The 23,252-nt window shown below is 44.1% G+C and overlaps 1 protein-coding gene across 4 annotated transcripts in view; it reads left to right on the top strand.

Moving 5' to 3' along the window:
* The window catches only part of COQ8B (coenzyme Q8B), a 114,430-nt gene that overhangs the window by 70,227 nt on the left and 20,951 nt on the right, over positions 1-23,252 (top strand). For 3 of the 4 annotated variants that reach the window (XM_073598529.1, XM_073598528.1, XM_073598527.1), the window contains exons 10-15: positions 955-1,032; positions 2,923-3,016; positions 7,371-7,512; positions 7,687-7,794; positions 12,094-12,159; positions 15,263-15,349. In XM_073598529.1, the coding sequence (XP_073454630.1) occupies positions 955-1,032; positions 2,923-3,016; positions 7,371-7,512; positions 7,687-7,794; positions 12,094-12,159; positions 15,263-15,349 (575 nt within the window). The remainder of the gene's footprint in view (positions 1-954; positions 1,033-2,922; positions 3,017-7,370; positions 7,513-7,686; positions 7,795-12,093; positions 12,160-15,262; positions 15,350-23,252) is intronic. The other variant, XM_073598530.1, reaches the window with a different exon arrangement.

The raw sequence follows: 23,252 nt of genomic DNA, 5'->3' as shown, positions 1-23,252 counted from the left end.
ACACTCGCCAGAGGGGTGACACTCGTGTATAGCAGAACCGCTGCCACCATCCGCTCCGCTGCCCTGTGCCTCTCGCTCACTCTGTGTCCCCCGTGGAGCGGACTGAAGCTGCCTCCTCCTCTGTTTACATCCAGTGAGGAGGAGGAGCCCGAGTGACACACCCCTCTGTATGTATACGTCCGCGGCCACACTGTACTGAGGTCTGCAAACTCTATAAGTAGATTAGTAGATGGACATGTGCAGGGGGGGCGCTATGGGAGTGGAGAGGGGTGCTTATACTGATGGGGGGTCTGCACTAGGGGGATTCTATATTGATGGGTCTGCACTAGAGGGGATTCTATACTGATGTGGGTCTGCATCAAGGGAATTCTATACTGATGGGTGGTCTGCACTAAGGGGATTCTATACTGATGGGGGGTCTGCACTAAGGGGATTTTATACTGATGGGGGGTCTGCACTAAGAGGGGGTGTCTATATTGATGGGGGGGGCTGCACTAAGGGCTGATTCTATACTGATATGGGGGGGTCTGCACTAAGGGGAGGTTATATACTGATGGGGGGGTTTGCACTAAGGGGGTGATTCTATACTGATGGGGGGTCTGCACTAAAGGGGGGGGTGTCTAAACTGTGGGGGTCTGCACTAAGGGGTGGATTCTATACTGATGGATGGGGGGGGTCTGCACTAAGAGGGTGGATTCTACCCTGATGGGGGGGGGGGGGGGGTCTGCACTGAGGTTGGAGGTCTATACTGATGGGGGGGGGTGTCCGTACTGATGGGGGAGGTCTGCACTGAGGGTGGAGGTCTGTTCTTAGTGAGGGTAATCTATACTGAGGGAGGGGGATCTATACTGCGGGATCTGTAGTTAGCGGAGGGGGGTCTTTACTGAGGGGGGATTATATTTGGTGGAGGGGGAGGAGGGTGACACCAATTTTTTCAGCATCGGGTGACACCAACCCTAGTGACGCCACTGCAAGTGATTCATCCTTCAGTTGAAACCCTCAAAACAAGATTTTATATCATGATTGCTGTTAGTGAGTAAATATCATATATCATATGTGTCTTCTATGGCTGTCACTGTGCCACATAGTACCCCAATTACATTAAAACCATTTTACCTAGAAAAGCATACTTTTACAGAAATGATTTCAAATGACTTCGGGGGGAATTTGCCAAGACTAGAGGAGCTGTGCATGGCAGCCAATCAACTTCTATCTTTTATTTTCAAAGCTTAACTGAATAAGATGTAAATAGAAGCTGATTGCTTACTATGCACAGCTGCTCTAGATTCTGTCTGCTCAAGTTTTAGTAAATTCTCCCCTTTGTGTTCTGTATTGACTTTATTGTGTTTGTATCGGTACGTGTAGTATTGGGGCAAAGGGATGAAACTAGGAGGAATGTGTAGGTATTGCACAATCTGAGCAACCTGATTTCTTTTGTCTTGAAGAAACCCCTTCTGTCTACATAAACACAGCATATGAGTAAGGATGTACTATTATTATGATCTGGGGCAGCGGTCTCCAAACTGTGGCCTGGGGGAGCGGATGTTGCCCTTTGATTGCCTTTATCCGGTCCTTGGAGTACTAGTCCATCAACTGACACCAACAATGGGGCATAATTCCTGTCACTGACACCAGCAATGGGGCATTATTCCTCCCAGTAACACAATCAAAAGGGCACAATTCCTCCCACTGATACCAATAATGGGGCACAATTCATCCCGTTGACCTCAAGGATGGGGCACTATTCCTTTCATTCATACTAACAATGGGCCACTATTTCTCCCACTGACACCAACAGTGGGGGACTATTTCTCCCACTGACACCAACAATGGGGCACTATTCCTCCCACTGACACCAACAATGGGGCATAATTCGTCCCGTTGACATCAAGGATGGGGTAACATTCCTTCCACTCATACGAACGATGGGCCACTATTCCTCCCATTGACACCAACAAAGGGGAACTATTCCTTCCACGGACACCAACAATAGGGCACTATTCCTTCCACTGACACCAACGATGGGGCATATTTTCTGTCACTGACAACAGCAATGGGGCATTATTCCTCCCAGTAACACCATCAAAAGGGCACAATTCCTCCCACTGATACCAACAATGGGGCACAATTCATCCCGCTGACATCAAGGATGGGGCACTATTCCTTTCATTCATACGAACAATGGGCCTCTATTCCTCCCACTGACACCAACAGTGGGGAACTATTCCTTCCACGGACACCAACAATGGGCCACTATTCCTCTCACTGATGCCAACAATGGGGCACAATTCGCCCCGTTGACATCAAGGATGGGGCACGATTCCTTTCATTCATACTAACAATGGGCCACTATTCCTTTCACTGACCCCCAACAGTGGGGAACTATTCCTTTCACTGACCCCCAGCAATGGGGAACTATTCCTTTCACTGACCCCCAACAGTGGGGAACTATTCCTTTCACTGACCCCCAACAGTGGGGCACTATTCCTTTCACTGACCCCCAACAGTGGGGCACTATTCCTTTCACTGACCCCAACGATGGGGCATTGTTTACGCCCACTGGAGGTCAAGACATTTTCTACACCCACTGGTCCTAGTCCAGCCCCCCTAAAGTCTGAAGGACAGTAAACTGGCCCTTTTTGTTTAGAAAGTTTGGAGACCCCTGATCTAGAGGTAAGTGGTAAAGTGGAACTCTGGTGAAAACCATTTTAAAGTGGTTGTAAAGGCTGAAGGTTTTTTTACCTTAATCTATTCTCTGCATTAAAAGAGAAGTTTGGGTTTCATAAAAAAAAAGGAAGCAAATTAAGGTAAAAAGTGTTTGGGCTTTAAAACCAAATAAGTTGCAGACATTTAGAGCCGGTATAGTTTGCTTTGTCACATAATAATAAGCAATCAGGTACAATCTGTCTGATCTATGCCCAGGTTTGTTTCCTGAGAACAGTGTTCAGGTCCTGCAGAAAGAGCTGTCCTGGGAGTGTGACTACCTGCGGGAAGCTGAGTGCGGCAAAAGATTCAGGTAAGTCTAATTCTTTATTTGCTACTCATGCAAGGGGTGTTAGAATGGCAAATAGGATCTTAGTAGTTAAGTTGATCAACAACTAATACACTCAGGTAATGCTCTGCGCCCTGCTTATACACGCATCTAGCACAGGAAGTGTTTATGTGTGTTTTTCCCTATATTCCTATATATACCTTTTTGAACATGTCAGCTGCATTACAGTGACACCTCCTTAGCCGGTTACATAATTTATTGTGTGTTTGTGTTTATAACACAATATATTATAATGTGAGGCACTGGCAGGCAGGATTGCGGACACCTGGCGAAGGGCTTCAGGGTATACAGTGCATCCGGAAAGTATTTACAGCGCTTCACTTTTTCCACATTTTGGTATATTACAGAATTATTCCAAAATGGATTCAATTCATTATTTTCCTTTTAAAAATTCTACAAACAATACCCCATAATGACAACGTAAAAAAAGAAGTTTGTTTGAAATCTTTGCCAGTTTATTAAAAATAAAAAAACAAAAAAAAAGTCCCATGTACATAAGTATTCACAGCCTTTGCCATGACACTCAAAATTGAGCTCAGGTACATCCGGTTTCCACTGATCATCCTTGAGATGTTTCTACAACTTGATAGAAGTCCATATGTGGTAAATTCAGTTGATTGGATGTGATTTGGAAAGGCACACACCTGTCTATATAAGGTCCCACAGTTATCTGTGCATGTCAGAGCACAAACCAAGCCATGAAGTCCCAAGGATTATCTGTAGAGCTCTGCAACAGTATGATATGGAAGCACAGATCTGGGGAAAGGTACAGAAAATGTCTGCAGCATTGAAGGACCCAATGAGCACAGTGGCCTCCATCATCTGTAAGCCCTGGTTCACACTGGTGGGATTTCACATGTCAAATCGGCGGCAATTACCGGCAGTGACACCGTCCTAATCGGTGCGACGCCGCATCTCCGGCGCTGCATCGATTTCAAAAAGTCATTTCTGTACTACTTTTTGCGATTTCGGCCCGCGATTTACATTGACATCTGTGCAGAAACCTGCACAGATATCTCTGTAATCGGTTTTGACCAGCGGAAGTGAAATCGTGCAAGTTCAGCTGAACTCGCACGACTTCACTCCCGCAGCCCAGTGTGAACCTGGGCTAAATGGAGGAGGTTTGGAACCACCAGGAATCTTCCTAGAGCAGCCCGCCTGACCAAACTGAGTGATCGGGGGAGAAGGTCCTTAGTCAGGGAGATGACTAAGAACCCGATGGCCACTCTGACAGAGCTCCAGTGTTTCTCTGTTAAGAGAGGAGAACTTTCCAGAATAACAAACATCTCTGCAGCACTCCACCAATTAGGCCTGTATGGTAGAGTGGCCAGACGTCTGGCCACTCCCCAGTAAAAAGCACATGACGATTCGCCTGGAGTTTGCCAAAAGGCACCTGAAGGACTCTCGGACCATGAGAAACAAAATTCTCTGGTCTGATGAAACGAAGATTGAACTCTTTGGCCTGAATGGCAATTGTCATGTCTGGAGAAAACCAGGCACCGCTCATCACCTGGCCAATACCATCCCTACAGTGAAGCATGGTGGTGGCAGCATCATGCTGTGGGGATGTTTTTCAACGGCAGGAACTGGGAGACTAGTCAGGATTGAGGGAAAGACGAATGCAGCTATGTACACAGACATCCTTGATGAAAACCTGCTCCAGAGCGCTCTGGACCTCAGACTGGGGCGCAGGTTAATCTTCCAACAGCACAACGACCCTAAGCACATAGCCAAGATCACAAAGGAGTGGCTATGGGACAACGCTGTGAATGTCCTTGAGTGGCCCAGCCAGATCCCAGACTTGAATCCCAATTGAACATCTCTGAAGAGATCTGAAAATGTCTGTGCACCGACTCTCCCCATTCAACCTGATGGAGCTTGAGAGGCTCTGTAAAGAATAATGAGAGAAACTGCCCAAAAATAGGTGTGCCAAGCTTGTAGCATTATACTCAGAAAGACTTGAGACTGTAATTGGTGCCAAAGGAGCTTCACCAAAGTATTGAGCAAAGGCTGTACTTATGTACATGGGATTTTTTTCGTTTTTTAATTGTATTAAATTTGCAAAGATTGCAAACAAACTTCATTCATGTTGTCATTATGGGGTATTGTTTGTCGAATTTTGAGGAAAATTATGAATCAAATCCATTTTGCAATAAAGCTGTAATATAATATAATGTGGAAAAAGTGAAGTGCTGTGAATACTTTCAGGATGCACTGTATGGCTGATGTTAAGAAAACAAACTTTTTGTTTTGCAGATTCTTAACGAGTTCTGTTTAGGGTGCTGTAGCCCCGAGGCTTTGTAGAGGTTTGGGTGGCAAGAAGTCTCCACCTCGTAGGTCCACGTCTTTCCTGGTAGCCAGACTTTGACATTACTCTCAGCTGCCCACAGGCACCATTGGAACTGCTGATCAAAGGCTAAGCTGGCAGCTTCCCTGACTGTAAAGGATAGGAGGGTGTAGCTATGATTACATTTTTTTGTTTGTCTCTTACTATGGTACAGGGACTTAGATAAAAGAAAAACTGACTTTGCTAACACAAGTGACAGATTGCATCATATGTCATTTAAAATTTTGCCCATAGCTCCACTTTAAGCAGGAACATCCATCACATATTGCAAAAAATACGTAATGGCAATCAAAAATGTGAATGGCCCAACAAATGCAGGATGGGAGTTTCAGACTTCACTAGTTGCTTGCTTGTCCTAGGTTGGTGTCTCACTAGGTAGTAAAGCCAGGATAAGGATGATCACTCCAAAGTCTTCATTACTATTCAGGATGACCGCTTCAGAGCCTAAATGTTTACCCTTCAAACTGTAAGCTACTACAAAAACATCAAATATAAATGACCGGTTCACAGCTATCTGTGTAATCAGCTCCAAATTTGAATGTTGTATGGAGTCATTTAAATACACTTACCGGCCACTTTATTAGGTACACCTTGCTAGTACTGGGTTGGACCCCCTTTTGCCTTTAGAACGGCCTTCAATCTTCGTGGCATAGATTCAATAAGGTGTTGGAAACATTCCTCAGAGGTTTTGGTCCATATTGACATGATAACATCACGCAGTTGCTGCAGATTTGTTGGCTGCACTGATGAGGCTGCATTGATGGGCATTTAAATGTAAGTTTTTTTTCCTTAAACTTCCCTCCTAAACTTGGGGTGCGTGTTATACGCCGATAAATACGGTATATGTACGGCATTTTGCCGGTATAGAAAAGGGTGCCAATAATGGGGCCAAAAACACACACTTTTGCCGTGATTTTACTGTGCTTATGGTATGTTTTTCATAGGTCATGTGACTAAAAAAAAAACACACTTTAAAAAGGTAACACGGGTGCATTACTGATACGTTCTTGAGCTTTTCTTGCGCTAAAAGTGCCAACAATAAATTCATATTCATTTAAATTCATGATATTGATTAAAAAGTTTAATATAATACAATTTTATATATAAAAAATATATATATTTTAAAAAATATTTTTTCGGTTTCGGCCAAATGAATCCTGAACTTTCGGTTTCTGTTTCGGCACCACCATTTCCATTCGGTGCACCTCTACTACAAACTATGATGTGCATATATACTAGAATTTTTTATTTATTTTTTATACTAGTAATGGTGGCAATCAGCGACTTATAGCGGGACTACAATATTGCGGTGGACAGTCTGACACTTTTGACACTTTGTGAGAACCAGTGACACCACTACAGTGATCTGTAATAATGACACTGGCTGGGAAGGGGTTAAACATCTAGGGAGATGAAAGGGTTAAATGTGTGCCTAACCTGTGTTTTGTGTGTACAGTGTGCTGCTTTCACTTATGGATGTGCTGGATCATTTATTTAGGGAAACAAAAGCCAGCACATCCCTGCTGACAGGACAGAGCTCTGCCTTGTTTACATAGGCAGAGCTCCACCCTGTCTGTCTCCTTGCCAATCAGCAGCTACTGGCATTCATCTATTGGCTTGCACCCGCTGATCCGCTTCTGCTGTGAGTACACAGCAGAAGCGGCGCGTGTGCACGACCCTTACCCAGAAGTGCAGAATCACTTATATAACGTGATTCTGCACAGAGCGGCCGCCCTGTAGCAGTAAAGCTACTATGGGCCGGTCCGCAAGGGGTTAAAGTCTTATATTGATTAGAGCCATCATCCCTGCAATGATGAGAATTATTGTGCATGCCAATACTGTATACCAATAGCAGTTCTGATCCCACAAAGGGACATATTTCTGTTTTTGGTTCATTTGCTGGTCTGGACGATTCTCAGCTGTTGACTATCTTTTGAATTCAGTTTAAATATGTTAATCTTTGCTGTACAGGGAGCTCCTCAGTGACGACCCCTTCTTCAAAGTTCCTCGGATGATAGACGATCTTACTACTAAGAGGGTGCTGACTGTTGAACTGGTGTCTGGGGTTCCACTTGACCAATGTGCCGAAATGGACCAGGAAACTCGTAATAAGGTAAGGCAAGCAACTCATCGGTCTTCCCATAGAAAAATCTTGGAATGAGCCATCCTATTCTATTCTTGTCACAAGGTTCTTATGGGTTTTGATGTGCATTTCTCTGTACTAGTGATGGGCAATTTTTTAAGTTGAAACTATTCATTGCTTATTGTTGTTTATTTATTTTTTTAGATTTCATTCAACATCCTACGCCTTTGCCTGCAGGAATTATTTCAGTTCCACTTCATGCAGACTGATCCAAATTGGTCAAACTTTTTATATGATGCCGATATCGACAAGGTGAGTATGACACCCCATATAGGGGAGGCCAGGTTAAGTGCTGCGTGAAAGAAAGCAATCATTAATGCTACTTACTTTCTCATCTGTTGAGGGACACAGGAAGTCCTAAATTGTTGGGTAATACTGCTGCCTACAGGAGGATCGGACACTGGCAAACAAACTGTAGGCCAGCTTCTCCTACCTCCAGCATGCCTCAGTTTTATGATTGTGTCCTAGGAGAATATCATCTTTCTTCTTTTGTGGTATGGTTTAAAAACCCCAGGGGGTTAGTCCTTAACCTGGTTTTTGGACCATACTACATCCAGATGCTGCTAGACTTGATGTTGTGGGGCTAGCCTTGAAGTAACCGTCGGGCACTGGGTTTCCAGACTTAGGTTTTGCTCAAAGTGGTTGTAAAGGTAAAGAACAATTACAGCCAGCTCCTCTGTTCTACTATTCTCTCCTACACCGTGTACATTTTTTTTTTTTAAAACAATGCCTGTAAATATCTTATCTTTGATTAGAGCTGCACGATTTTGGCCAAAATGAAAATCACGATATTATTGCTTAGAATAAAGCTCACGATTCTCACGGCGTATCATCTTTCACATTATACAACAAAAATTGGGCTAACTTTACGGTTTAGTTTTTTTTAATTCATTAAAGTGTGTTTTTTTCCAAAAAAAATGCATTTGAAAGCCTGCTGCGCAAATACAATGTGACATAAAATATTGCAACAAGCACCATTTTATTCCCTAGGGTCTCTGCTAGTGTGGGGGTTCTAAGTAATTTTCTAGCAAAAAAAAAAAGATTTTAACTTGAAACCAGCAAATGTAAGAAAAAGGTTTAGTGTTTAAGTGGTTAAATTCATTTACACACCAAAGTGTATTTCTTTGATCTAAAGGACAAATCGTTTCAATGTTTATACTTGGTTCTAAGGCTGAAGAGTTTTGTTGAGATACTTGGCAGACTGACCTGTTTTTTTTTTTTTGTTTGTTTTTTTCTTTTGACATCTGTCGCTTCAGCAGAGCAGAGAATTCTCTGCATAGAAGAAATCGGAAAAAATACTTTGTCAAGATCGCAAGGGGGAAAAAAATCACGATAACGATTAATCGTGCAGCTCTATCTTTGATGTTTTCTGGCTGGTCATGTGACTTCTGGCCGCTCTATTCCTCCGATCTACGGGCTGCAGATGGAGGGGCCGAGATCCTCCTGAGGTTAGCCAGGGAGGTCACGTGACCGCTGTGCTGGCCGCTCAGCCCCTGCCGTGGACGCCTTTAGATAGCAGAGGAAAGCGGCTGGAGGTCATGTGACCAGCCAGAAGAGATCAAAGATGGGATAGAAAGGTATTTGCAGTCTTCATTTTACAAAAACATTTACACAGTGTAGGAGAGATCAATAGAACAGAGGGACTGGCTGTAATTGTTCTTTACTTTTACTGCCAGCTACTAATAGCAGCATGAGGGGGAGAGACACACACACACACACAGGCGCTGACAGGCAGGGAGGGAGGGGGAGAGAGTAGAGCAGCAGGATGACGTAACCTGACATCGGTAATCGGGGATCGGCAGCCATGATTACCATGGTCAGCACCCAGAGGGGGGGGGGGGGGGCACAGGAAGAGGCAGGGTCAACCAGGTTTTTTACAGCTTAGAAAGGGGCAGATCAGACAGCACAAGTACTGTGCTGTTTAATCTGCTATAAGGTAATAGGATATCTCCTTTTTTTTTTTTTTTTTTTTTCACAACCACTTTAGGTTAGCTGCAGAGTGTCTTTCAGGTCCAAAGTCACTGACATCAGGAGCTCTTATATTCATTGGTCACTGGGCGCCATTACTTCTTATTTTCCACCAGCTTTGCCATGGAAGGGGTCAACGCTGTGCACCTGAGCTCTAACGTCGTCCGCTGGGTGTTGCACATGCGTGATCTTCTTTCTGCCATGCAGCAATGAGGAAGTATCTCCTTCTGGTGCTTCTGTTTCAAAAAGCCATGTGGAACTTTGACCTGCTGCTCACAGTGATTTTGGTTAACCCTGGCCATCTGACCCTCTGGTCACCGACTCTCGCCTTCTACCAGCCATTGGCCACTAATTCTGACAGTGGAGAATCCCCACTTTCAAGAATGCAGTGCCTCAGTGGGGAGGGTTCCTCTATCCACCTCAATTGTGTGGATGGGGGAATCCTTTTTTGTTTGTTATTTTTTCGTTTAACCCAAAAAAAAAAAGGATTAATCTATGGCCAGCCTTAGTCAGCAATGTCTGGACCTGGGAGAGTGGTCTCTACACCTAGAGGTGTTTCTGGACCTATGTCACAGGTGGGAAATGGCAGATGTAGACCTTCTGGCCTCCAGGTTCAGCAAAAAAATGAAAATAAAAATCATGTAGTTACAGCACTAATCTTTCTCACACTCCCTATTTAATAATAAAGGATTATATAGCTATAAACTATGATCATCAAAAATAGGCTATTCCTGAGAACTAATCAGATACACATTATCTTCATCTCAATCCATAAAATGTGTGGCGAAAATATATTTATTCATTCCCATTAAAGTGATTGTAAAGAGACGTTTATTTTATTTTTTTTTAACCATTTCCCGCCCGCCCACCGTCATATGACGTCCTGGGCTTTGGGCGGGTATATATGAATGAGGCCTGTAGTTACAGACATCATTCAGATATTGCCCGTTTCAGCCGGCGAATCTCTACACCACAGGAACAATCATAGCGGCCGTGCCGCTTGATCGTTCCTATGGGAGGCGAGAGGGGACGTTCCCCCCCCTCCCGCCGCCCTCCGGTGCTTGCTCCAACTCACCGTTACGATCGGTGAGGCGGAGAGCGAATGTGCCGGATGTAGATCATAGAGATTTCCGGCGGACCAGATGGTCGCCGGAGTCTCTATGATCATCGGAGGCCGGGCGCAATGTTATGATGTCACACCCGGCCTCTCCATTCAAAAAAACGGTGCCGCTTCGACTGGGAAGCGGTGATCGTTTTATTTTTTATTTCAGGCTTCCCAGCCTAGTGGTGAGATATGGGGTCTTATTGACCCCATATCTCACTATTAAGAGGACCTGTCATGTCATATTCCTATTACAAGGGATGTTTACATTCCTTGTAATAGGAATAAAAGTGATCAAAAATGTTTTTTTTTCAAAAAAGTGTCAAAATAAAAAAAAGAAAATATAATTAACAATAAAAAAAAATTTTTTTAAAGCGCCGCTGTCCCCGTGAGCTCGCACGCAGAAACGAACACATACGTAAGTCCCGCCCACATATGAAAACGGTGTTCAAACCATACAGGTGAGGTATCGCTGCGAACGTTGGAGCGAGAGCAATCATTTTGTCACTAGACCTCCTCTGTAACTCAAAACATGTAACCAGTAAAAAAAATTTCAAGCGTGGCCTATGGGGATTTTTAAGTACAGAACATTGGCGCCATTCCACGAGCGTGTGCAATTTTGAAGCGTGACATGTTAGGTATCTATTTACTCGGTATAACTTTCACAATATGCAAAAACATTGGGCCAACTTTACTGTTTTGTTTTTTTTTTTAAAACACAAAACTGTTTTTTTCCCAAAAAAAAACGTGTTTCGAAAAATTCCTGCGCAAATACCGTTTGAGATAAAAAGTTGCAACAACCGCCATTGTATTTTCTAGGGTCTTTGCTAAAAAAACATATATAATGTTTGGGGGTTCTATGTAATTTTCTAGCAAAAAAATGATTATTTTTACATGTAGGAGAGAAATGTCAGAATTGGCCTGGTAGGGAAGTGGTTAAATAAACATGCTATACTTCATTGTGTAATGGTTTTGTGCAGAGCAGCCCTGATCCTCCTCTTCTCAGGTACCCTGCTGGCGATCCTGGCTCCTCCCCCCTGCTGAGTTCCCCTATAACAATCTGCTTGCTATGGGGGCACTCATGCTGGCTGGCTCCCAAGCCGCGCTCTGTGTGTCCATTCACAAATAATAAAAATGCTCCTTCGGCCTTGCTGCTAGTTTGTAGGGTAAGGGTCCATCACAAAGATATTTACTCTAACAATAGGACTCGGCATAGTGTAGTACATTTAGTAAATGTAATAAAACTATACTTTGTAAAAAAATGTATTCGAGAAGGGCACAGTTCTTGGCTACAGTGGTCTTTTATGGTCAGCAAATGAAAAGTGCATGGAATGTATGCACATGTTCCTCCTTGTAAGTGCCGCATTAACATCTATGACAGAACATCTATTTGTCTTACACTTGGCAGCTCATTTGCTGATGTATATCCAAACAAACATGAGTCTAGAGTTCCTCTTTAATAACAGGCTTTCATGTTCTAGGTTATGCTGTTGGACTTTGGAGCCAGTCGAGAATTTGAGGAGAAATTCACAGATAAATATATTGAGGTGTGTATTATGTGCCGTTAAATTTTCTACAGTATACCTCACTGTATAATTTTAGAAGTGCATCATAAGGAGTGCTAAAGCAGATCGATAATATTTCAGGTAGAACTATGCTGTCTTTAAAATGTCAAATTTGGAAGCATTTATTTTAAAATTGCTGAGATTCCTAAAGCAGTCGATTTTTAAAAGATCGTCAGCAAAAAGGACCAGCTTAAGAGAGTTGGATGCCTTTTTGATGGAATCACTTTTTTTACCCGTTGGGGAGATTTCTCGTCGCCTTTTGCCTTTTAGACTCAACAGGAGGAAATATTTCCACATCGAGGGGAATTCCCTTTTTTCGCTATCTCTGGAACCGGTGTCCCCATTGGAAGATTTACACTCACCTTTTGTTCTGGTGATCACTCTAAAATAATCATTTATTCTATAAATTAGTTTGTTCTCAAAGTGACTAGTAAAGTTCCAATTTATATATCCTTGTGTGAAAAAAATGCATGCACATGGAGGAACGCCAAGCAAGGCGTAATTGTGAAAGAGGAATACTGCATTCCATTTAAAGAGCTATAGACCTACCTATAATAAATAAGCAGTCATATTGCTCTGGTGAGTGAGGTGATAAGAGGGGGAGCACGGTGTGGAGCACATACTGGATGTTTAAAGAAAAAGATAGTCTTCAAGCCCTGAGCACTTTATCTGGGCACAAGTAGACTTGTCATAATATTTTTTTCACACAAGGATATATGAATTGCGACTTTACCAGATGTATACACTAGTCACTTTATTATGAACATGAATGTATATATATTTATAGTTGGCTTTTGTTAGTTTTTAACACTAGGATTGATTGTATATTATGCAATTAGGGTTGGGTGGATCTATTTATTGCACTCAGAGCACTTTTTATGAATTGGGAGTAATTTCAAGCGCCGCACCGTTTTATACCATCAGTTATCAGATTACTTTTTCCCATGGTAATTTTGGCACAGAGCTTATATTTAGATTGATGCACAGGTGTCATTGTATTTTTTCATGATTTATAGGTTGGACTGGCCATGTCCTTAACCCCTTGGGGCATAAGCCTTTTTCTGACACATGTTGCTTACAAGTTAAAATCAGTATGTTTTGCTAAAAAATTACTTAGAACCCCCAAACATATATATATATTTTTTTTTAATAGTCTCAAGATAAACAAGTCCAAAGCACTTGACCTGTGCCAGGTATTTATCAAAGCAGTGCTTATGTCAGTGGTTAATATGACTGGCTTGCGTATGTAAAACAACATATGCGAACAGAAAACAAGCACATTGGAATGACAGGTGGTGATGAGAGAGAGTCCACAAAAGACACAGGTGGTGTTCCTAGTATTGATTGATAAGTGCACATTTCACCAGAATCCTCCAAACTGTGTGTCACACTCCCCTCTGGGGTTTAAACTCACCAGATAGTAGTAGTTTTCAAGCCTCAAAACTCTTGGCCACTGCAATCCGCAATATGAACAAGATCAGAGCTGCATAAAATCTCCACAGGTTTTTGGATGTAAGAGAAAAAAAACTCCACATAGTAGCATAGATCTGTTTTACCTTTTATTGCAATCCTCCAATTATTAAAAATTGACACTGTAACTCGATCTGTATAAAAAAACTGGTCAAAAGTTTTAGTGTCAGCAATGTCCCAAGTCTAACTGAGGAGATGGAGGTCGTCTCAGCACGCTGATCAGCCTACAAACCTTCCTTCCGGTTGTCTCTCTCAAGCTGTGGAACGCAAAAATTTCACTTCCGGTCGCCCTAAGATCACGTCTTGCACGTTTTGTCATCACGACTTCATCTTACAGAGACTGGAAGTGACGTTTTTGCATTTACAGGTCCTCTCTATGGAGGGATCTGGGGACCCCAAATACCCCTTGCACTTGAAAGCATTCAAAACGCCAAGTTCAGCTGTTTTGTATACTGTATTTTTTTTTTTATAAATCTGGCGCCTTTAAGGCTACAGTAAACAGGAAGTGATGTCATGACATCGCTTCCGGGTTACTAGATCCGAGACCCCATCAAAGCCGATTCCGTGTCTCCAGCTGGCGGACGTGCCGGCTGGTTGCTCAGGCCTCCAAGTGGGACGGGAGAGCCCGGGCGAGCCGTGGAAGGTGGCAGGGGGTGGGGGGGAATCCCCTCCTGCTGCATGTAATAGCAGCTAAGCGGCTGATTATCCAAGAAAGCCGACCATCGGCTCTAAAAAAAAAAAAAAAAATGGTACCGGGGTGATGCCTGCTGCCCCTTGAAGCTGAAGGCCTCATATTTGCATTACGTCAGCGTGAAGGGGTTATATTAAGAGTTACTTTCTGCTACCATTTAAGAATGTAAATTTTTAACATTTTAGTGTATATTGTGAAAAACCCAGCTATCATTTCTATTGGGAAAGAGAGTTGGGCCCCTTTCACACTGGCTCAGTCCTCCAGCAGATCTGTCTGCTCAGCAGGGGATCGTTCTGCTGATCACCGCTGAGCAGGTGGATGACAGGTCCGTGTCCACTCCACTGATGCAGAGCTCCTCTATGAGCTGTTGGATGGAAATGGACCGCCTGTTCGTTTCCATCCGAGCGTCATCCGATCCACAGGACAGATGGGGAACGAGTTCCCATCCATCTGTTTTTAGCGCACAGGATAGGATTGGATGTTGGCGGGTGTCAATGGACACATGTCTGACATAGAGAGCTATGGATGGTTTGAAGGGCTCTGCCTGAAAAACTGATAGGCGGACCCAATCGGTCCATCCATGTGAAAGGGGCCTTAGGGTTGTAAGGGCCCTTGTTGGGACATCAAAAAAGCTGTCATGCAATTTGTTGCATTTTCTGTGCTCTCTCCAGTTCCCAAACCTCTGCCTCTTCTACAGACCTTTTCGCCTGTAGATGGCACCATAAAGTGGGCAGTATTAGTGATCTGATGGCAAATTTGGATCAAGCCCAGTTCTAGTGAAACACTGGTTGTTACCCCTTAATGTTCAGACTTCTGAATTGACAGGTTCTGAAGGAAGAATGGTTCATGTTGTCCCTGACAGTTATACATGTGATGCTCTAACCTAATAGATCCAATGACTGAATACCACTCTAAATCACACAGGTTGTGAAAGCAGCAGCAGAAGGGGATCGAGCAAGAGTTCTCCAGAAATCCAAAGATCTCAAATTTCTCACTGGGTACGAAACAAAGGTAAGAGTTGTAATAGTGGGGAAAAAGAGTACCAATAGCTGTTAACTTTATCTGACAAATGAGAGCCGATCATAGGTCGGTCTTTGGTTGGTTTTGAAATATTGCAATAAATAATCAAGAAGTCTGGGACCTGTCCTAAAAATAGAAGCCTGCTAACGATACAATATTAAATCTCTGCATTGTGCGCACAAAAAAAAGCCACAGGATAATGTGCATTTTAAACCAAGTCTACATTCTTCACTCTAGAGCAGTGATGGCGAACCCATGGCACACATGCCACAGCTGGCATGCAGAGCCCTCTCTGTGGGCATGCAAGCTATACTCCCTCAGAATCCTATACGAGGTGTATCTTGTCCACACCGCACACACCCGCCCCCATAGAACTACATCTCCCACGTGGCTCTGGGGCCAGGGGTGACGAAACGAATCGTTGTTGCCGGGTTGAATGAAGTTTAGCAGGCGGAACACGTGGTGGGGATAGAGCCAATGGGAGGCTGTGATGGTGGCCATAGATGATGAGGAGGGGCAGCAGTAGGAAGAGGGCGATCACAGACACCAACAAAAGGAGAAGCTGCTGTCAGGCGGCACACCAACATTGGACCCAGGGCCGGTGCTACCACTAGGCAAACTAGGCAGCCGCCGAGGGCGCACTGCCACCTAGGGTGCCCAGCCGCTGGTTTCCCTCCGCGTCTGCATGCTGCAGCATGTAACTCAGTCTCAGGCAGCTGCTCCGTCCGACCGATAGTGTAGTTAGAGGCACAGCACTGGAGCCTGGAGGATATGTCCCGGGTCTCCCAACAGAACGGAAGCAAACATCCCCTGCCGCTGCGTGCCTCTATGATCATCAGTGACCGACCGCTCTGTCTCTCTGAGACTCTCTGGTGATCATCCCAGTACAGCCAGCTCTGCCTTACACACAATGCATTCCTTACAGCAGGGGTGCCCAACTGCTGGCCCTCTGATGTGGCTCACCACCTCCTGCTCTAGGATGGTGGGTTGGCAAGCCCAGATTGCAGGTTCCCAACTCGCCATCCCTGAATACTCAGTGTGAAGAATGGAGCCGGCACTAGAGGAAGCAGAGCCTATGCTTCCTGTATAGCGCCGGCTCCTGTCGGGGGCGGCAAAATTAGGTTTATCCTAGGGCAGTGATGGCGAACCCTGGCACCCCAGATGTTTTGGAACTACAGTTCCCATGATTATCAACTACACTGCAGAGTGCGTGAGCACCATGGGAGATGCAGTTCCAAAACATCTGGGGTGCCAGGGTTCGCCATCACTGCCCTAGGGTGTCAAAAATCCTTGCACCAGCCCTGATTGGACCCTGGAGACAGGTGTGTACTGACCTGATTGCAATCCCTCCTGGGGTGTCTGCATCAGGAACAGTAAGAGGAAAATATACAGAACTTGATGAGCATGTGCTGTGATGTGGGGGGGTTAACATGGAACACATCAGAAATCATTGGGCTGTGTCATGATGAGGAGCAGTGATCCGACTTCAGCTATGTATGTGTGCTGTGCGTGTTTGATAATGGATTGCATGTGTATGGTGCCTGGGCCCTTGATTGTGTTTTTTAGGGTGGCAACGTTGTTTATCCTTTTTATATGGTGTTTAGAGGATTATTTCATAAGGTTATGACAATCCTCCAAACATCATATAAAAAGGCCCCAGACACCACACGCATGCGTTCCACTGTCAAACACACACAGCATTGCCAAAGATGGTAATTGCAGTGTTGGTGCTTTGAAATAAATACGTTGATTTGTGTTTCAATTTGGGGACTCCGGCTCAGAGAGGTTCACCATCACTGCTCTAGAGTATGGTTTGAAGTAAAATTTCCAGCCTAACACCAACTAGTCCTAAAAACGTTTCCTCCCCCCTCCTGCTACTTATACTGAGTGTGAGGGGACGCACTGGATACCTTCGCTGCCATTGTGCTATTGCTGATTGTCCAGTGCGTCCCTGTACCTTTAAGGAGGGGTGGGCTCCCTCCAGGCATACCTGCCCTTAAAGAGGAAGTAAACTCCCCTATTTTGTTTTCACCTACAGGTAAGCCTATAATAAAGCTTACCTATAGGTACTGTAAATATCTCCTAAACGTGCACCATTTAGGAGATATTTACTGTATACCCCAGCTATTACGTCATCGGCGCATGCGCTCTGAAGAAACGACTGCCCGTGCCGTTTATTCAGGGTCTGTGCCGTGACCGGCGACTCCCGCGCGCATGTGCAGGAGTGACGTCATCGCAGCTTTGGTCAATCACAGCGCAGGAAGCCTGTGAACCTGGAAGAAACACCGGGAAAGATGTCAGTGGTGTGCGGGCGCCTCTGCAGGGCTTCGTTCTAAGGTAAGTATTTCATAATGAGCTAGTATGCGATGCACACTAGCCCATTATGCCTTTGTCTTACAGGTTTTTTTTTTTTTTTTTTATTTACTTTGGGTTTACAACCTCTTTAATCTGTCCATTATTATATATGTTCTCCAGATCTGGAGACTCTCAAAATGTATAAAGTTAGGACTGCAGTACATTGGGGTGCTGTGACGTGGCCTCTGCAGCTTACGCCTGTATTTGCAAATGCGTGCAAACTAAACCCCTTGGTTTTAACGGGAACTGTTACACAGGTTTGTTGCAGTTTGGCTGGCTGGTAAGTGAGCTGGGAATTTGTGTTAGTAGTTTGAATGCTACCTATACTGCCTAACCTGTCTAAAAAAGATGTGCATGCTTACCTATTTTTAATCCGCTCACTTGATCCCTTGTTGGTGAGCAGCGACTGCAGGGGAGCAGAGGGAGCGCTTGACAACAGCTGGGAATTGCGGAAGTCGTAACCTCACTCATAGGTTACCATGTCCCAGCTGTTGTTGGCGCTCCCGTCTCTCCTCTGCAACCGATGCTCGCTAAGGCTCAGGTCACATACACTCACCGACCACTTTATTAGGTATACCTGTTCAATTGCTTGGTAACACAAATTGCTAATCAGCCAATCACATGGCAGCGACTCAATGCATTCAGGTATCTAGACGTGGTGAAGACAACTTGCTGAAGTTCAAACTGAGCATCAGAACGGGGAAGAAAGGGGATTTAAGTGACTTTGAAAGTGGCATTGTTGTTGGTGCCAGATGGGCTGGTCTGAGTATTTCAAAAATTGCTGATCTACTGGGATTTTTCACGCACAATTATCTCTAGGATTTACAGAGAATGGTCCAAGAAAGAGAAAATATCCAGTGAGCGGCAGTTGTGTGAAGAAAAATGCCTTGTTGAGGTCAGAGGAGAATCGACAGACTGGTTCATGATGATAGAAAGGCAACAGTAACTTGAATAAGCACTTGTTACAACCAAGGTATGCAGAATACCAATTCCTGAACACACAACACAACAAACCTTGAAGCAGATGGGCTACAGCAGCTGAAGACCACACCGGGTGCCACTCCTGTCATCTAAGAACAGAAACTGAGGCTACAGTTCACACAAACTCACCAAAATTGGACAATAAAAGATTGGAAAAACGTTGCCTGGTCTGATGAGTCTCGATTTCAGCTGTGCCATTCAGATGGTCGGGTCAGAATTTGATGTAAACAACATGAAAGTATGGATCCATCCTGCCTTGTATCAATGGTTCAGACTGGTGGTGTAATGGTGTGGGGGGTATTTTCTTGGCACACTTTGGGTCCCTTAGTATCAATTGAGAATCATTTAAACACCACGGCCTACCTGAGTATTGTTGCTGACCATGTCCATCCCTTTATGACTGCAGTGTCCCCATCTTCTGATGGCTCCTTCCAGCAGGATAATGCACCATGTCACAAAACTCAAATCATCACACCACTGGTTTTTTGAACATGACAATGAAGTCACTGTACTCCAATGGCCTCCACAGTCACCAGATCCAATAGGAGCACCTTTGGGATGTGGTGGAACGGGAGATTCATCATCATCATGGATGTGCAGCCGACAAATCTGCTGCGTGATGCTATCGTGTCAATATGGACCAAAATCTCTGAGGAACGTTTCCAACACCTTGTTGAATCTATGTCCATGAAGAATGAAGACAGTTCCGAAGGCAAAAAGGGGGCATCCAATCTGGTACTAGCAAGGTGTACCTAATAAAGTGGCCAGTGAGTGTACATTGGTCCTACTTGAACTAATGTAACAAAAAAAAATGAATTTTTTCTTTAAAGAGGAGGGCCAGTCAAAAAAAAAAAAAAAAATTAAAAGTCAGCAGCTACAAATACTGCAGCTGCTGACTTTTAATTGGACACTTACCTGTCCCAGGGTCCAGCGATGCGGGGGATCGAAGCCCCGCTCGTCTCCCCCCTCCGTTCAGTGGTGCCGGTATTGCAACTGTGGGCGCCGGGCTGTGGCTTCACAGCCTGGCACCCACTGCGCATGCGCGAGCGGCGCCGCGCGCCGTGATTGGCCGCTCAGTCACCTGGGACCTGTAATGGGTCCCAGATGATTGACAGGAGGGAGGGAGCAGAGCTGAGCCCTTCCTGTGCCGAGGGGGAAGTGATGTCACCAGCCCAGGCAAAGGAAGAGGCAGACTACGAGGGACCCCCTAGCAACAGGCATTTAGAGGTAAGTAAAAAAAAAAAAAATATATCCAAATGTTTTTTTTAATTTTTTTTTAGGCACAATCATGACTTTTTTTTTAGGGTGGAACACAACTTTTTTTTTTTTTTTTATAATTGACAATTTTTATTATTTTTCAACAGAAGAAAAATTAACAATTACAGCACTATAGTATTGGGTACAGGATTAAAAAGAAGTCATAGTGTCACATTTCAATTTGGCACATAGTCATCCAAACATTGGACGGTTAAGCCTGGTAATATAAACAGTTAGTAATGAAACGGAGTAGATTAACTAGACAGTTAAACGTTTCATACTTTGTATCCATTAGTACCCTTTACATATGTATATAGTTTCACAAAAAGGAAAGAAAAAAAAAAAAAAAATTTAAAACAGTAAAAAAGAGAGAAAAAAGAGAGTAGGTAGAGGGGGGAGAGAAGAGGGGGGGGGGGGGAAGGTCGCCACCCATCACCAAACCCGGGACACGTCTGTGGGGGACGGGTTATAGGTACATGAATGACCTATATCATTAAGTCACAGGGGTCTCAAACAGAACCCAGGGTTCCCAAATACGGTTATGTTTCTCAAGAGTATCATTTAATGAGGCCGTAAGATATTCCATTCTTTTAACATCTCTAATCCTGGAGTGCAGCTCAGTCAGTGAAGGAGTCTCTCTTTTTTTCCATTTTAGAGCCACCAGGCAGCGTGCTGCAGTAAGCACATGCGCTAAAAGTTTTTTGGAGGTTTTTGAGAAGGTGGTAGGCGGAAGGCCTAAGAGAAAGATCTTCGGATCTAGAAGCACTCCAGTATCAAAGATAGACTGGAGTAGGGATTGTACCATACTCCAGTAAGGGCTGATTAGAGGGCAGGTCCAATAGACATGAAATAGTGTTCCCCTATCCTTATAGCATCTCCAACAGCGAGAGTCGGCTGTGGGATATATAGAGTGGAGCAGGTCAGGGGTCTGATACCAATGGAATAGTATTTTGTATTGATTTTCTTTATAAAGCGTACATATGGAGCTTTTAGTAGCCTGGTTCCATATAAATTGCCAGGTCTTAAGGGATAGATCTGAGCCCAAAGCCTGCTCCCACTTAGCCATATATGGGTGTCGTGGCCCATCTGGTGAGAAATCAGTGACCAGTATTTGGTAGGAACGTGAAATCATGCCTTTAGGGGACGAGCCCTCTAAACATAGTTTTTCGAAGTCTGTCAGGGGAGAGAATCTTAAATTCGACCTCAGCGACTGTGCATAATGGCGTATTTGTAGGTAACTGAAAAAAGCCTGTTTGGGAAGATCAAAAATTTTTTGTAGTTCTTGGAAGGATCGTAGCATTCTAGTTTTAGGGTCAATTAGTTGTCCATACCGAAATATAGCCTTGTCCATCCAGAAGTGGGACATCTGTGAGGTTAAGCTGTCAGGGATATTGGGTGTGAATAGAAATGAGGTGACTGGGGACGTCATTGTGGTGAGTGGATATTTCAGTTTGGCCCGTCGCCATAGTGTACGTAGAAGAGCCATTGGTCCTAGCAATTGTACGCTGTTTGGAGGTATATCAGAGCTCCAAAGCATGGAATTTGGGTGTATAGGGGCTAGCCATAACTTTTCTATCTGTGTCCACCTATTGTAAGCGTGTAGGGTACACCAGGAGGCTATAGGTCTTAGTTGGGCTGCTAGATAGTACTTAGCTATATTGGGGAACGCCAGTCCTCCTTGGGTACGTGGGGCGTATAGAACTGATCTAGCAAGACGATGTCTTTTATAATTCCAAAAGAAGTTTATTAGGTCACCCTGAAGTTTTTTTAGGTGTGAACTCGGGATGGGGATAGGGAGCGTCTCGAACAAATATAGAAGTCTAGGTAGTATCGTCATCTTCAAGGTTGCAAGTCTACCAAAAAGGGACAATTTCAGGGATCTCCATTTATTTAAGGAGGTTCTAATAGATGCGAATATTTGGGGAAAGTTGGCCTTGTATAGAGTGTCGTATGTGGGAGTGATATGCACCCCTAGATATTTTAAGGAAGAGGTCCGCCAAGAATATGGAAAAGTTTGTGAAAGCGTTGAGAATGTCTGGGGTGTGGAACACAACTTTAAGTGCCCTTCATGGTAAGGAAACAGTTCACTTTTAGTAAGCTATTTGATACTTATCAAATACTTGCTGGTGCTGTTTAAACTAGCATTTACATCCAGGGATTGAACAATGCTTGTGTGTTTTAAGGCTTAAGCTGGCCATCGGTAGCATATGGAGGTCAGATGTGTAGTCAGAATTTGGCCAAATATGCAATGAACGTTCGGGATCTGGAATAGAGATTGTGGTGTTCAGCTGATTCTCTGCTTACTGTTCCAGATGTAAAGCTCTCATAGCTGTCACTGTCCATGCTGAGGAACACGGTGTCTGCACAGCAGGCTGGTCAGGACATTGCTGTGTTCCATTTCCATTGTTAAATGTTCCCCAGCCATGAACACGTAAGGCAGCTCGTTTCTCCCGAGCCATTGTAATCGGTGATTTGATGTACGGAAAAGCTCAGGACATCCTTTTTAGAGTGATGATCTGTTATATTGCAGATTATACTACAGCAACTACCTTTCCCAGCTGCAGCTGACTACAGAGCTCCTCCTGGATTAATTGTACTAAGTACAAACAGCAAATGTTGCACAGTCAGCGAATTAGCCGCAGGCAGTTAGTTATCTGTAATAAAGAACTTTTGTGTTTGCAGTTTGTTGTGATGGTAATAAAATGAGCCAGTTCTTTAGTGCAAATGCCAAGATGAAGTATAGCTAAAATATGATATTGTGTGTGATCAATCTGAAAATTATGTGACTGCGCTTTCCCTGCAATCTTGACTCATTCATAGTAAGCTGTGTAAACTGAAAAGCAAACAGAGGACAGCCACACTTCAGATGAATGCTCCTTTTCTTTCTCATCCTTTGAGGGACACAGGAAGTATTTCCCAGTCGGGTTATACGTCTGCCTACAGGAGGATTGGACACTGGCAAACAAACCTCTGGGGGGGACAGTCCATGATCACCCCTCCTACTAAGAGCATCCAGTGACCTAAGATAAACGTCTTCAGCTATGATGTGACCTAAGAGGATAACTTCAGCTATGATGTGACCTAAGAAGATGGACGTCTTCAGCTATGATGTGACCTAAGAGGATAACTTCAGCTATGATGTGACCTAAGAGGATGGACGTCTTCAGCTATGATGTGACCTAAGAGGATGGACGTCTTCAGCTATGATGTGACCTAAGAGGATGGACGTCTTCAGCTATGATGTGACCTAAGAGGATGGACGTCTTCAGCTATGATGTGACCTAAGAGGATGGACGTCTTC

Source organism: Aquarana catesbeiana, linkage group LG09 (genome assembly GCF_042186555.1).
Source record: "Aquarana catesbeiana isolate 2022-GZ linkage group LG09, ASM4218655v1, whole genome shotgun sequence".
In the NCBI taxonomy this organism is placed as follows: Eukaryota; Metazoa; Chordata; class Amphibia; order Anura; family Ranidae; genus Aquarana; species Aquarana catesbeiana.
Note: the sequence above shows the minus strand (reverse complement) of the source record. Positions and strands in the feature narration are given on the sequence as shown.